A 17,386-nucleotide genomic window follows, 5' to 3' on the forward strand; every position below is an offset into this window, starting at 1 on the left:
GATATACGTCATAATGACGTCAATAGTTCTAACTCCATGTATTTCATTTTCAAGGTATGTTGTGTTTTATTGTTGTTAGTTTTAAGACGATAGAATTTTCTTCTCGTGGGATTAGGGTCCTGAAAATAAAGATTCGCAAGTTGAAATTATTTGAAATCGAATTTTAGCAGCTAAATTAAGTAAAAATAATTCATCACTACAATTCATAATGAACCGGTATTTGCGGAGAAAATAAATTATTCATAGGATCACGTTATAAACTATGTAATGTATATTATTGTTAAATTAAGATAATTTTCAGTTTAATATACTCTACATCCATAGCCATTGCTTTGTTTTATAATTAGTTTATTTAAATAAATTAATTAATAAAACTGTTATTATAAATATGTTGTGTAGATGCGTTATATAATATTGATTCATGTAACGTATTATAATGCTACTCTAAGAAAAAAACGCATCGTCAAAAATATCAGAATATGACGTATTTCGGGGTCTATGAGGACACCAAAAAGCTTCCATCAAAGAGCTTTGGTAATGCTTTTGGTAAAATCAAAAATAATATATGGTTTTAAAAATGTGATTAAATTTTATAAATGTGGTAATATTTGGTTATTTTGTCGTGATACATTAGAGCATGGCATAAAAACAATTCAAATTTACTTTTCAGAATTGTATTTTATGCTAAAAGAGTGATAAATAAGAATCATTATTCTAAAAACTAGAATTTCAAAAACCATTAACTTATGTGCAAAAAATTTATCAACTGAATGGTTTAAATACCTCATATTTGTGTTTTTCTTAGCAGAATTAGGTTTTTATTTGGCCAGAAAAGCCATTTCTATACACTACGGTATTTTTTCCAGCATTTTTTTCCTTCATGTATACAGAAGAAAGGTTCTTAAGGTTCATATCTTTATAAAATTGAGTTTAGAACATAACAATTATTATGTTGTTCTAGATATAACCCGTGTAAATCATTATGGGTTGTCCAAATTTGCGCAAATGTTTTGATTTAACTCATAATCGTTCTCGAAATGTTCATGTGGTGGCTTAGATTACCTATTCAAAATATTTTCCATTAATGATGTTTTATCTTAATTAACTATTAAAACGTTACCTGAAAATTTTTATGCAGAAGTTTCAGGAATTGATTATTCAAAAAATTTTAAATTTTCAACCTAGTTATTAAATGTAATCTTTAAATTTTAGCTCGTTAAAACTCTTAACGCGCATTAAAGCAACCTTTTAGATTTAGCATAACACTTCGGCGGCTGTGTGGATTGAATCAAACCAGGCAATTTATTTATTTAGGGGAACAGAGGACTTTAAAAAAGCAGAATTTTTATTCGATAATTTTCAAAACAAGGTTTCTGTGTACAAGGTTTTAGAAAAAAAATAATAACTAGTTTTAAAGTTATAGCTACAAGCATGGTTTTTAATTGTTGGCAATTTAAAAGCTCCCTTACGAACAAATTTTAATTTATCTAATTAAATTTCTACCCAAATACGTTGTTTATTGGCAATTACATAAATATAAGTGGTTATGGTAATCGTATGAAAATATAACTTAACAGGGCTTTAAATTTTCATTTTGTCACCAAACATTTCTTCAAAAAACACGCTTCAATTATGTTAGTTTAATTATTAAAAAAATAAATTAAGATATTGAAGAAATCAATTTCATTTAGAATCATCAAACAAGACAAATTGAAGAGTATCTAAAAAAATGTTAATAGTAATAAAGCAAAAACTGATGCGCAAAGAGCTGTTTGAAGTAGTGAGAACACTGAAAAATTTTATTATGAAAAAAAGCAACTTTGTCAACGAGAACTACATATTGATGTACGGACCTATACAAATTCATAATCATATAACTCGGTAAGAAAAACTCTGATTTAAACACGATTTGTTGTCTGTTACTGAGTTAAGTGTAATTTTTTTTTAAAATCGCAAAAAATAAATAATGGATTTTTGAAGGGGTTTTCTTATTTTAATCGTCCGGTGTCCCCTTAAGAAAAGGAAAAAGTGATTTATAATAATTCATAACTTGATAATTACTTCGAAATTGATAAAGAAAAAATATTAGGTTATTTTTTAACTTAAAAAAAATCTCCCTGCAAAATAACCTTCAAGATTGGTATGCTTCACTTTAAATACATCTCTTGTTAGCAAAAATATTCGATATATATCGTACCAGGTTCGAATTTAATAAAAAAAATTAAAGTAATATATTTTGAAATGTATTTTCTTACTATTTTGGACAATAGTAACAAAAGATACAGAGATACATTTAATCATAGCTTATGTTACGATGAAAATCGCTTAAATAAGGCCCTAAAGTAAAATTGTTAAAATAGATTTTTGCTTCTTAACTTTCTTTCAATTTGAGATAAAACATTCGTTTTGAACTGCCTTAAAGCAAAATAAAAATATATAATAATAACTGAATCGATGTGATTTTGAGTCAGACGCCTCTTAAACTAAGAACTCAAAATATTTATTTTATGTAGTATTAGCAAAAATGTTATATTACAGGAAATAATGACAATTTTTTAATAAATTTATTGTTATGAGAATAATGTTTCTGTGAGTTAAAATGGGGTTCAATTAACCCTTTAACTCAGATATGCAATTAGGATGTTTTTCATACTTTTGTTTCATTATTTTGTATTAATTTAAGTCAAAATAGATGAAAAATATATTTAACAATTTATTAAATTATGGTTATAAAAACCAGCATGGAGCACTGGCGTCTTTTTCTGAGTTCGAATCACGGCTCACTTCCAAACAATATTTTTTTTTACAAATTGTACATTTTTTGCAGTTATTCAAATCGAAGAGAAATAATTATTTATCATTGAAATTTCTTTAATTTTCGAAATCAATTATTGATACATTTTTGATTATGAATGACATTTTTTTTCAAACTACTTTTTAAGATTGTATATTATGGTACAAATATACTTCCACTAATCTAACAGATTTTTTTAGTAAATATTAGACTGCTTTTATAATTAAAAACACGAAAATATATTTTTGCTTGTCAATAAAGCATCAGAAAAAAATATATTAAAAGGGACAGTGGTGTGCCATCTACATCAGAGGGTTAAGAATTTTATTTTATTTATTTTTCGCTTTTACAATACCTTTTTTTGAAGATATCTTTTAGAAACATCTTTTGAAATATGTCTTTCCTTTTATATGTATCCATCTGACAATAATAACATAAAATCGAACGTGTATGAATTGAACGAAAATAACTTACAAAAACGAAATCTATGACTAACATATAAACTGATTCAATCGATTTCAATACAGTGAAAGGAGAAGACAAAAAAGTTGGGAAGCAAATAAATCGTTAAATTAATTTCAAAAGTGCTAAATGTTTTATAAAAATCTGAATCAAAAAGGATATTGATTATTTTGTGCTACGTAGCGTAAAGTACGTAGGCCTTGTAAATTAAAAACTCAAATTATTCCGTTTATACAGTATTTGTAAAAATGTTATAAGTAAAATTGCTTTAATCAATTCAGTGTTAGAATAATAATTTTACTATACATTAAAATGATGTTCGATTAAGAATTTTATTTTATTTATTTATTTATTTTTCTATTTATTCATTTTATTTACTATTTATTATTATTTTTTGAATCTACGATGTTTTTTTATTTGAAGAAAATTTTTAGATACATCGTTTGAAAATTGTCTTTTTTTATATATCTATGTGAAAGACAAAACATAAAGTCGAAATCAAACGCGTGTAAATTGAACATAATTAACTTGCAAAAACAAACTCAAGTTTCTATAATGACTAATTTATAAACTTCAATCCATTTCACTACAGTAAAAGGAAAACCCAAAAAGTTGGGAAATAAATCGTTAAATTATAGTTTCAGAAGTGCCAAATTATTAATAAGAATCCGAAGTCTTAGTTCACTAGTCAGTAGAGTTTACTTAGTGGTATGAATATTAAAGTAAAAATTAATGTATGCTTTATTCACGTTGTTTTTCATTTTAATAAAAATCTGAATCTTTCACAAAAACTATTTATAACTGATGCTTAGCTTGTTTACTTTGTACTATGAATACTTAAGTGAAAAACAATGTAAGCTTTATTCACGTTGTTCTTCATTTTAATCAAAGTCAGTATCTTTCACAAAAACTATTTATAACTGGATGCTGATTTTGTTTATTTTGTGCTATGAATACTAAAGTGAAAAACAACGTATGATTTATTCACGTTGTTTTTCATTTTAATCAAAGCCTGAATCTTTCACAAAAACTATTTAGAGCTGGATGCTGAATAACGAGATCAACAGAAACTTTCATTCAGGAAATTAATTATATGTTGCATGAAAATAAGAAAAACTATTATCTTATAACGAATTCCCCAGTAAAAATAAACCCGAGGGAAGCAATGCAAAACATAATTTGAATGCAGCATTATACCGATACTATTTATTATTTATATTCATTATCAATAATTAGGTGATTTTTGAGTACAATAAACAATTAATTTAATTTTCATACACATCTGCAAAATAAATTTCTTTGTGAAAATAAATTAATTTCATAATAAATGATTCAGTACATAAAGTGTAAAAATAATATCAAATGCATCTTTTGCTTAAATAACAGGTAAAGAAATCATATTTTCAAGGCATAAATAGATATCCAGCTAAAACATTAAAAATAAATTTTGCTCATAATTTACCATGTGAATTCAACAGGGAAACATAATGTTTAAATGCATTTAGATCTAATTCAGAAAAGCTAATGAAACATACATGAAATAAAACATTCTTAAAATGGTTTCACATTGTGTTTATTAGTATATATCATTGTCATTCATATCTTTCCATTTTTACCTTTTCAGAGTTCAAACTTAAATTTTTGCAATACGCTTTTATGCATGATAATATTATTACGGAAAATTTACTTAGTTTAGTAAATAGGCAAATAAAATGTATAATTTAGAAAACAAAAAAGATTTTGATACTCTCCAAATAAATCAACTAAATCATTGCAAGATGTTTTAAAAATTTAAAAAATCAGTAAATTCAGTAAAAAAACCTGCAAACGAATGAGTATAGTAAAAATCAGTAAATTCATTAACTGTCAAACTTTTCATGAATGATTCGTCATTATATGAAGTGATTCATTAGTTAAAAACTATGTCATGTTCTTATTACACCACTACTTAACATTTCTTTGAAAATAAAGTTAAAACAAATTTATTAAAAAATATATTAGTCTGTCAGTTAAATCAAAATTTAATTATACATTTGCTGAGAAAAAAATTTTAATTTAATAAATGGTAGACAATACAGCTATTTCTCGAATTCGATAATTATTAAAAATATTTATTGTTTTCAGAATTGTCTCTTCTCAAAGCTCAGCTCAACGCTTTCAGCAATGTCACTTTTTGCGAGTGAATAACAACACACAGAATTAACTGTGTTCAGTAAATAGGCTAAAACAAGTATACTAATGAAAAAAAAGTAATTTTTGATACTTCCTAAGTCTATCTATCACTTCATTGTAAAATTTGTTAAAGGTTTTCAAAATAATAAAAAAGTAAATTCACTTAAAATAATTTAATGAAAAGAAAGAGTATAAAGTAGCAAATTAATCTATTCTTATTTACACTATTCAGGCGTTTTGTGAATGGTTCGTGATTAAATATTTCGATTCATAAAAGAAACCATGCTATTTCCATTAAATAACATCATTTCTTAGCCAATAAAATTTAAACAAATAAAAAAAATATCTATTATATAAGGCAGTAAGAACAAAATTTAATTTTGCATTTAATAAATATTTTATTACTTTTTGTCAATAGTGGATAGACAATGCAACTATTTTTCAAATTCGGAGGTATCTAACAAATATTTAAATTCCCTATAAAAAAAATCATTAAATACACAATTTTATATCACGTGGATTTTGAATCACGTGGGGAGTTTATAATATCGAAACTGCATTCAAAACATGGACTTACCTATCTTGTAGGAATATCCTCCCACTTTAAAAGTAGCGCCCTGACACTTTTTCGCGGGACTGGTCTCCGGCTTTTGGGCCATAGGGAATAAACTTTTAAAAAAGTCCAAGTCCTCAATATGGCCTGCACGGGACGATAAAGTTGACAGACAGCGACCCGTTTGGGAATTAAATGGGAACTCAGCGCCGCTTACAGCAGTCGCTGAGTTGTTATTGTCATAGTGACAATGTCAATAAAGAGTTGGTAAAGTTGTGGCTTAAAACGCGCGATCGACACCTTGGAACACCAGAGAGTTCCACTGAAGATCTTTCCGATCCGAGGGCCTGGAGTTCACTGAGAGATGCGTCTGAGCATCAGCAGCTATCCTCACAGCCTCTAACAGTCATTGGCCGCCATTGAATTGCTCCCGCCGCTCCACATATTTGATAAGAAGGATGAAGAGCTCATTTCTCTAGATCTTAAGTATCTTATTCTTCAAGTTTTATATGGAAGGGAGACTATATATTTGGGGGAGTGATCACGTAGAGGATATATAGTGCACGTGGTTAGATAGGTGTGGAAAGGGGTATCCGTTCTGCTCCTGATCAAGGAGTTAGGAGAAAATAAGTTCCAGCGAAGGCAACGGCCTTAGCGCATCGACCGCCCAACTGTTGCTGATCGCTCATCGCCTTTTATGAAAGCGCTTTTTTCTCACGGTACTTTTAGGAATATTGAAAGTTTTATAAAGCATTTACTAATAATTTTTTTAAATGTAGATCTATCATACTGGAAAAAAACATAAAAGGGTCGAAAGGTAAAATTGGATATTATAAATAAAGATATACAGGCAATAAATATTATAATAATAATACATAAAAAATAAAAATAGGGTAGAGAATTAAAATAAAATTAGGTAGTATGGTTTAAGATTACGATTTTATTGTACAAAAATTAATAATAAAAATTTTAATAGCTCTAACAGTTAAAGTAACTAGTAACCGTTCAGTGCCAATGTTTAACGTTCAACAAAGCGGCGTTAGTGTATCGAATGCCTAACTGTTGCTGGTCGCTCATCGCCTTTTATGAAAGCGCTTTTTTCTCACGCTTTTTTCTCGGAATATTGAAAGTTTTATAAAGCATTTAGTAATATTTTTTTTAAAATGTAGACCTATCATACTGAAAAATACATAAAAGGGTCGAAAGGTAAAATTGGATATTATAAATAAAGATATACAGGCAATAAGTATTATAATAATAATACATAAAAAATAAAAATAGGGTAGAGAATTAAAATAAAATTAGGTAGTATGATTTAAGATTACGATTTTATTGTACAAAAATTAATAATAAAAATTTTAATAGCTCTAACAGTTAAAGTAACTAGTAACCGCTCAGTGCCAATGTTTAACGTTCAACAAAGCGGCGTTAGTGTATCGAATGCCTAACTGTTGCTGGTCGCTCATCGCCTTTTATGAAGGCGCTTTTTTCTCACGGTACTTTTGAGAATATTGAAAGCTTTATAAAGCATTTACTAATAATTTTTTAAAAATGTAGATCTATCATACGGAAAAAAATATAAAAAGGTAAAGAGGTAATTTTGGATATTATAAATAAAGATATAAAGGCAATATAAAGGAAAGTATTATAATAATAATACATAAAAATTAAAAATAGGGTAAAGTATTAAAATAAAATGAGATAGTATGGTTTGAGATTACGATTTTATTGTAAAAAAAAAATAATAATTAAAATTTTAATAGCTCTAACAGTTCCAGTAACTAGTAACAGTTCATTGCCATTGTTTAAGGTTCAACTAATTTTTTTCCGGCGTCAGCGTATCAAATGCCTAACTGTTGCTGATTGCTCATCAACTTTCATGTAAGCGCTTTTATTTTCTCAAGTTACTTTTTAGGTAAAAAAATAAAAATAGGAAATAGCTATAAAATAAAATTAGATGTTACATAAAAATATACATGAAAAATAAACGAAAAATCTTATAATAATAATGCAGAAAAAACTAAAATTAGGAAAAAGTAATAAAATAAAATTAGAAAACATGATTTAAAATTATGGTTGTATTAAAATAAATATTAATTATAAAAATTTTAATAGATCTAGCAGTTAAAGTAATTAGTAACAGTTCATTGCAAATGCTTAATGATCACCTAATTTTTTACGGCCTTATTTTGCTGATCGCTCATCGCCTTTTATGAAAGCACTTTTTTTCTTACGGTACCTTTAATGATATTGAAGGCCTTATAGCTCGTTCAAAAATATTTTTTCGAAAATGCATCACAATCATACAAATAAAAAATAGGAATGATAGTAAAATAAAGTTAGATATTATGATATCTAACGATATCTATAGATATTATGATATGTAAAGATATTATAATAATAATACAGAAAAAATGAAAGAAGGAAAAAGTAATAAAATGGAATTAGATAGTAATTAGATTGTTCACTGCAATTGCTTAAAGTTCACCGAATTTTTTAAGGCTTTAGTCCATCGAATACGCTGAGTGACTGTTGCTAATCGTTCATCCCCTTTTATGAAAGCGCATTTTTCTCCCGGTACTTTATATGTGAATTAGTATATATTATATTAGTATATATTATTAATATATATATATGAGTATATATTATAATAACATTAGTGAATGAGCTATAAAACTTTTTATATTCTTAAATATAGAAAGTTTTATACCTCAATCACAAATATTATTTTTGAAAGTGTATAACAGTTATACAGAAAAGAACAAAAATTGGAAGTCGTAAAAAAATGAATTTAGTTGTCTTACATAAAAATATACATAAAAATAAACAAAAAAATTTTAAATAATAATGCAGAAAGGAAATCAAAATCAGAGAAATATAATAAAAAAGCTTCGAAAGTAGTATTTAAAACTACCGTTATATTTTTAAAAAAAATATTAATAATAAAAATTTTAATAACTCTTACAGTTAAAGTAATTAGTCATTACGAATGTTTAATGCTTTTTTACGCCTTTAGCGCATCGACCACCTAATTGTTGCTGATAGCTCATCGCTTTTTAAGAAAGGTTTCTTTTTTCTCAATAAACTCTTAGGAATATTGAACGTTTTATAGCGCAGTCACTTATATTTTTTTTAAAAAATGTATAGCGATCAAACAGAAAGGAATAAAGGTAGGAAATCATAGCAAAATGAATTTAGATGAATGAAAAAAATGCAGATAAAATTATATAAAAAATATACAGCAAAAAGAAAGAAAAAATATCATAATAGTAATATAGAAAAATAAAGAAAAATAAGAAAAAATTCGAAAATATAATTCAAAAATACAGTTTTTATTGTAAAAAATATTTATAGTAAAAATTTTTAAAGCTCCAACAGTTAAAGTAACTAGTAACAATTCCCTACAAATGTTTAATGTTCACCTTATTTTTTTACGATACTTATCAAAATAAAATATTTTTAGTTTTTAATCATACAATTTAAAAGCTAAGTAATTATTGCTTTTCTAACTTAATATATAAATCTTAAATTTTATCTGGAACTATTATCAATTACTTTGATTGTTATAAGCTTTTAAATGCTTGAAGAAATTTCAAAGTCTTAAATTGCATTCCACATTTTAAAAATACGTAATAGCAATACTAAGACACATGAAAAATTATAGGAAATTTAAATAAAAATGGATATATGTAATAATATAGAGATAAATAAAAATTAGGAAATAGTAACAAAGTAGAAAATAGTTATATAATATAACTAACGAATATTGTATAAAATTTAGATTGTATTGCAAAAAAAATAATCAACAGATAGTTGTTCATTGAAAATGTTTTAGGATTATTTGATTTCGTTATTTAAAAAAAAAATAATTTTGAAACCAATGGAACTTTGCTCTTTTATTTCATATATAAAAATAATAAGTGCTCAAATTTTGCATTCCTCAATAATTTTTTGAGTAAAATTAATAATAGCTACTTAAAGGAATTTTAAAAGCATCATTTGAGATAAAATAAATATTAAAATTAAAAGAAGACGATATTTTTCAAAATAAGGACATATAGTGACTCATTTTTTTTAAAATCATTTTGCCGGGAGAAATATAATTTTGCTTCCTCATAACATTATCCACTATTTCCTTTTAAAGTGTAAAATAACTCTCTTATTTTATTCAGAGATATAAAAATTAATTTTACGATTTAACTTATCTTTTAAATATAAACATAAATACATTGCCATTTTATTTTCTTCCCCGACTTTGTACAGTTAATTTTTCGAAACTAAAAATTAAAAAAAATTCTTAATAAGCAACACAAAGACAGAAGGTAACAAATTTAAAGATTTTGTAGGAAATTTTAATTAAATATCTCAAAAAACCAATTTTTTTAAGCCAAACCATTATGTTCCGCCCATAAGTGTTTGGAATGAGTAATAGTTAAGTAATAATCTAAACTATATGAATTTATTAGTATAATGTAATAGTTTTGATATTATGAATTTATTGGTATTATAGTTAAAACAGTATAATTTTATGTGGTCATACTTCTTATCATACATTTAACAAAAAATTATGCTTGCATAATCAAGCAACCATTTTCAAATAATAAGCAAAAATATATAGTTTAACACTAGAAAGATTAAACATTATAACTAGAAAGTTAAAGAGGCCAGTCTGTCATTTCCCAGATTGTTTGTGTAGAAATCAATTAGGCATCCAAAATTTTGAAATATTTTCATAATTGATTTATTAAGAAATATATTATAGACTCCGTCATCAAAATTCTATGGTATTTTATTCGATTTAATTAATTAAAGTATTTGATTAAACGGAACACTGACTTGTCAACTATACTTATGCATTAGCCTCTTAGATAATTAAATTTCCTTTCCTCTATATAAAATTATTAAAGTTATTTTGAAATACTTTTGTTTTTTAAGGAAACTGATGTACCTTTTACTCACATAGAGGTATTTTATACCCAAAACTACCTAGAATTATGGGATACCTACCAAAATATCTTAGAGGCTACTTTCACCTCTCCCGTCATTTTAGGCATAAGGTTCGCTATATACGTTACTATTATGCCAACACATGAATGATGAAATATGTACTTAAAACGAATCAAATTATTACAACTTAGAAATACTCCATACTTTCACTTGGTTACTATAATCGATGTTTCTAAGCTACCTAAGTAAACCATTGATTTTATTGATTGGAAACGATCCTCGCAATCACATTTTCTCATACCTCAAGGACATTGATTTTAATTAATCAAACATCAATCTAGCTTTTAACCCGCAACCTAGTTGTATAATATAAACCTAGTTTTAGCTTAATTAAATAGCTTTTGTTTTTATCAACCATGTAAAATTGTTTTCTTCTACTTCAAATTTAAAGGGAAATTTATTTTTTTACAGAAAAAAATATGCTGGGTAAAATTGTTAAAACATACGTGATTAGCATATTAATATCACATAATACTGTTTCACAGTTAAATTTTTTGAACTTGTTGACCCATAATGTTGTTCAAATCTTCTACAACTTTATATGGTACTAATAAGAACCATATTTTAGTAATTTTTAAACTTGATTAAACAGTAGTATAGTACAGTAGGCGCCAAAAGGTACTGAGCCATAATGCAGTTCAAATTTTCTGCAACTTTACATGGTACTAATTTGAACCATATTTTAGTAATTTTTAAACTTGATTAAACAATAGTATAGTACGGTAGGAACCAAAAGGTACTGACCCATAATGCAGTTCAAATCTTCTGCAACTTTATATGGTACTAATTTGAACCATATTTTAGTAATTTTCAAGCTTGATTAAACAATAGTGTAGTACGGTAGGCGCCAAAAGGTACTGACCCATAATGCAGTTCAAATCTTCTGTATCTTTATAAGGTACTAATTTGAACCATATTTTAGTAATTTTTAAACTGGACTACACGATTAATGTATATAGCACAGTAGGCGCTTAAAGGAAAGCTTCAGATATTGTGTGTTGTGATTAAAAGTAAATATAACTCAAATTTGCATCCAATTAAAGTTAATTAATGGTACTAATTAGAACCACATTTTAGTAATTTTTAAACTTGATTAAACAATAGTGTAGTACGGTAGGCGCCAAAAGGTACTGACCCATAATGCAGTTCAAATCTTCTGCAACTTTATAAGGTACTAATTTGAACCATATTTTAGTAATTTTTAAACTGGACTACACGATTGTATAGCACAGTAGGAGCCTAAAGGAAAGCTTCAGATATTATATGTTCTGATTGAAAGTAAATATGATTCAAATTTGCATCTAATTAAAGTTTTATTAAACTTGTATTGTATTATGATTTAAAGTACTCATATTATGGTTCAACAATGAACCGTTCATTCTGAGAGTAAAATATAATAAATGTTCTAATAAAAACTGCCGTTCTGCGTTTTGTTATTTTATAATAACAAAACCAATGTGATTAGTTCACTGTTGAAACTTCGGTGCTTGTTGGACATAATTAGCGTTAAAATTTGTTGCAAGATTTAAAATAGAGCTAAATTAAACCATATTTTTCTGCACAAATCAATTCTCGTAAATAGTTTAATTTCATAAAAATATTTCACGAGTTGATCGGAAAAAATTTTTCATTTCAACAATCTATGGAATTTGCAACAAATATATGGTTATTATGGTTCAATGTACCTCTATTATGGTTTGACGTTGAATGCATTTTTCTGTGAGCATTCTTATTAGATAGCATTTTTAAAGTCGGTTTTCATAGTAGTAACGCGAAATAAAGAGAATTATGTAGAAGGAGCAAAGGGCGTTACATTGATAACCAAAGAACAGTTGTTAATTTTATAAGTACTATAAAAATGTATCCATTGAAAAGAAAATATTTTTTGTAATTAAATATACTTATAAATAGTAATTTAAATTGGAATTGAGCTAACTTAGTCTCGTTTATTTCCTGCTGAAAATAAACTTGTCTTAAAAACGTAAATTCATTATAGGTAAATCGATGCGCTTTGTTTACTGAATTAAGAAAAATAAGGGAATAACACAACATAGTCAGAATTCTCAACTGTAGCAAGCAAAAAAAGGTAATATTTTTTATGAAATTATATGCTCAATATAGGCGTTATGTGCTTAGTCATGGATTAAAATACTTTTCGTTAAAAAAAAGTGATTTCCAGTTGGTTAGACGCTATTAAGTTTTTCCGTGTATCAATAAAATAAATTGTCTTGCTTATAACTAAAAGAAATTTCCAGGTGAAAAAATTCAGTAAAATCCTGAACAAAAATTTCAGATATTAAGTGAAAAAATAAGATCTGCTCAAATAAATTTAAAAATTGCGCAAAAGCATCCTAAGAATTCTGTTGTTGTAGCCAATTTTAATAATAAGATGTTTTCCAGTCTGCAGAGTAAAAATAAAAACAAAAATAAATAGAGAATTTACTAAGAAATTTAATACCAAAAAAAATATTGCCGACACTGAAAAAGAGCAAAATTTAATGAATATTTTCTCTTTAAATTTGTTCTTCATTTCTTGTGAAATTGTACACAAGACTAATGCGAAATAAAAAGTATTGTGTATGAGGAGCAAGGATAAAAAAAGTTCTTTACCGTAAACTTTATGGTTAATTGGATGGGCAGATAGTTACCGGTTATTTTACCGTAATTTTAAAATGAAAATTCCAACAGTGCAGATCAGAAACATGGCTTGAAAAATACATGAGACAAATATTATTTATTAATAACATCACTTAGATCCTGAAACTTGTTATATGCCAATCCCAGTTTAGCACAGCATCACCAGAAGCATTTGCCATAATCATCCGTCTTGAATCTACTTGATTTGACTTTGCAACACTTGCTGGCGATTAAATAAAATGGTTATTAAACATTAAAATGCAAAAATTTAAGCTTTCAGAGTGGTAAATTAGTCATAGTGCCAGAGAGAAGCATTTGAGTTATAAGGGTTAAATACTTCAGGGTATACTTGATATATTTAAGGGTTAAATATATCAAGGGTTAAATATATCAAGGGTTGTCATTCAATATTCCTTTTACTATCGCTGAAGGAAATAATCATTCTTTGGAACGACAAAAATTAGCTGGTTTGTAACATATTTATAACGTCTATATATTTAGATACCCTTATTACAAAATAGCAGCTCCATTCTAAATGTCTTTCTGTTTATTTTATTTCTACACATTTTTTTTAAATATTTTTTTTCTTCAAAATTTGAAAGTACGAGGCTTGTTTTTAAGTAAGAACAGTTTGCTGTGTACACTAATAGGTGGCGCGAACGTCGCAAAGAGTGCTTGCGTCGTGTCCCGGCATTCCTTGGGAGCAACTGTGCACAGTTGAAAGCTGTGTAGGTAACCTGTAAACTTTAGAAAGTTTAAGGTTATTGAATCGCCCGCCTTGTACGAGATGTGATCAATGACGCGTTTTCTTGTCAGCAAAAATCCTGTCTGTTGCTAATGTCGGCAAACTTTGGAAGTTCACGGATCTACAGTCTTGCTGACAAAGAGTTTTGCTACTCCATGACAATGACTCACCAGCAGCTCAGTTCAGAGCTTTATTGAACTCTTTTGGCTAGGAAGTTTTGGACCCCTCTACCTGTAGCCCAGACCTTGCGCCGAGCGATTTTCAACTTTTACGATATTTCAAACGTGATTTCGGCGGCAACCACTATAACAATGACGAAAACGTGAAAATGACAGTGCCCTCTTAATTATCGGAACTGAGGACAAGTTCCTATGAAGAGTGTATTCTAAACCTATTTGTAAGGCATTATAAGTGTTATAAACAAACTTGGCAACTATGTTAACTCATAAAGAAACATAAAGAATCTGAAAATGAATTTGCTTCTGAAAAATTTTCTTTTGTTTGGATTTTATTTCAAAAAGGCCCTTACTTTAAAAAAAAAGCCTCGCTTATTTCTAATTCTAATTAAAAACCTAAAATATATACCTAATTAATATATATATATATATATATATATATATATATATATATATATATATATATATATATATATATATATATATATATATATATATATATATATATATATATATATATATATATATATATATATATATATATATATATATATACATATATATATACATATATATATATACATATATATATATATATATACATATATATATACATATATATATATACATATATATATATATATATATATATATGCATATATATATATATATATATATATATATATATATATATATATATATATATATATATATATATATATATATATATATATATATATATATATATATATATATATATATATATATATATATATATATATATATATATATATATATATATATATATACTTGTGCTTTTATACTTGGTTATCGTATTTCAATAGAATTTGTTTTCAAGAAATATTTCCACATTTTTAAATTCCTAGTAGAATGCTTAAGCTTTTTCTCATAAAAAGTCAGATAAATTTTTTGGAAAAATATCTTTCTTATTTCAAAGAAGTAATAACAAAAGCTCCTTTGTTATTAGTTTTAAGCAGAAATTCTCGTCTCTCATCAGTATTTATTTAGAAAGAAAATATCAGTATTTTCATTACTTTCCTTTGAAAACAATGTTTATTGTAAGTTTCAGTTATTAATTGAACCTAGATTTTCGGATATTTTGTGTGCTTTAAATCTATTATTTGCGTTTTATCTAAATTAAGAAAACCGAAGAAAATTGAGAACTAAGGGATATGTTTTATTATTAAAAAAATACTATAGGTTATTTTGAAATGATGAAAAAGTTATATTTATACTTGATTTAGAACGGAACGAAATTTTGTTTTTTTTTCTCCTATTTAGTTTTTAGAAGTGATATGAAGTTTGAAACTTGCTATCTATCTGCATTAATTATTTTTTTCTTCATATTTTTCTTCTACTTTAAAATGAAATATCTCGGAAATATCCCTGTATAAAAAAATCATCGTTTTTCTATTTATTACTACATTTTTTCGAAACTGAAAATACTGAGAAAACGTGGATAAAAATGAAGGAAGAGAAAAAGTAAAGAGAAGAAGAAAAAGGAAAAGAAAAATATAAATTAATAAAAATGTAAAAAAGAAATAAAAACTGATATTGAAGAAACTAATATAGAAAAAAAACGAAAAGAAGTAATGCCGTTGTCAACTCACTCAATTATAATTGCAAAAATAGTGCTGTTTTTTTAAAGTTATATTAATATGACCAAAGCAAAATGTATCAATACAATAGTGTGAGGAGTAAAAGATCGTTTAAAAACTAAAATTACAAAAAATATAAAATAACGGAAAGAATTAATCTCGTTATCAACTCACACGATTATATCAGCGAAACTGTGCTGTCAAATATTATATTTATCTAAGCGAAGCAAAATAAATTGATAAGATAGTGTGATGAGCACCAAAAAAAGAGACAGATTCGTAGACATAATTTTATAAATTTAAAATGTCACATAAATTCATGATAATAAGACACAAATGAAAAAAATTATATTAATTATACTAATTATTATAATATACTATTATAATAACTGGTATAATAAGTATTCTATATTTGCGTAATATATCGTCTAATTTATCCAATCGTCGAATTTATATAATATATCGTTTAATTTAAACAATTGATACACGAACGTAAACAAGTGCAAACCGGTTTCAATCGCGTAAAAACAATAAAGTTGTATAATATCACCTGATAATTAAGATTTTACATAGAATCTCATAGTGCGTCTAAGAATTTGGTCAAAATTTAATTACAGTATTTTAATGTGATGATTTTTATTGAAATTACTAACATTTATTGAATAATTATAATTAATTAGATGGGGGCTCTGGGCCCATATCCAAGAGGTCGTGGGTTCGATCCTCGCCGGCCGAAGATTCCCCGTGTCGTAAATGGTGACTGATGCACGTTAAATCTGTCGAGTCTCAAAGTCCTCCATGTTCCCACAACAAATCAATACCTCTGGGGGTACTGATCCAGGAGTTTCCTTGTCTTCTGGATTGGTTCAAAATTACAAGGCTACGGAGTTGAACGTAAGTAGTCGTAAACCCATGAATTTGGGTCGGCTGTTCAACGACGGCTCTGAAATAAAATAAAAAATTGATTAGATGGGGGCGCTGAGCCCATATCCAAGAGGTCGTGGGTTCGATCCTCGCCGGCCGAAGACTCCCCGTATAGTAAATGGTGACTGATGCACGTTAAATCTGTCGAGTCTCAAAGTCCTCCATGTTCCCACAACAAATCAATACCTCTGGGGGTACTGATCCAGGAGTTTCCTTGTCTTCTGGATTGGTTCAAAATTACAAGGCTACGGAGTTAAACGTAAGTAGTCGTAAACACATGAAATTGGGTCGGCTGTT

The 17,386-nt window shown here is 26.8% G+C and overlaps 1 protein-coding gene across 4 annotated transcripts in view; it reads right to left on the minus strand.

Annotated features, from left to right (window-relative positions):
* Positions 1–17,386, minus strand: part of LOC107440923 (dual specificity calcium/calmodulin-dependent 3',5'-cyclic nucleotide phosphodiesterase 1A) — a 549,727-nt gene that overhangs the window by 377,513 nt on the left and 154,828 nt on the right. For 2 of the 4 annotated variants that reach the window (XR_015430832.1, XM_087155933.1), the window contains exon 1: positions 6,006–6,653. The exons of the other annotated variants lie outside the window; for them this stretch is intronic. Coding sequence is in view for 1 of the 2 variants with exons in the window: in XM_087155933.1 (XP_087012059.1) it covers positions 6,006–6,087 (82 nt within the window). In the remaining variant the exon portion in view is untranslated. Of the gene's footprint in view, positions 1–6,005; positions 6,654–17,386 lie in introns of those variants that run through there. 4 annotated transcript variants of the gene reach the window in all.

Source organism: Parasteatoda tepidariorum, chromosome 12 (genome assembly GCF_982258835.1).
Source record: "Parasteatoda tepidariorum strain Cologne lab strain chromosome 12, Ptep-v5.0, whole genome shotgun sequence".
Classification (NCBI taxonomy): Eukaryota; Metazoa; Arthropoda; class Arachnida; order Araneae; family Theridiidae; genus Parasteatoda; species Parasteatoda tepidariorum.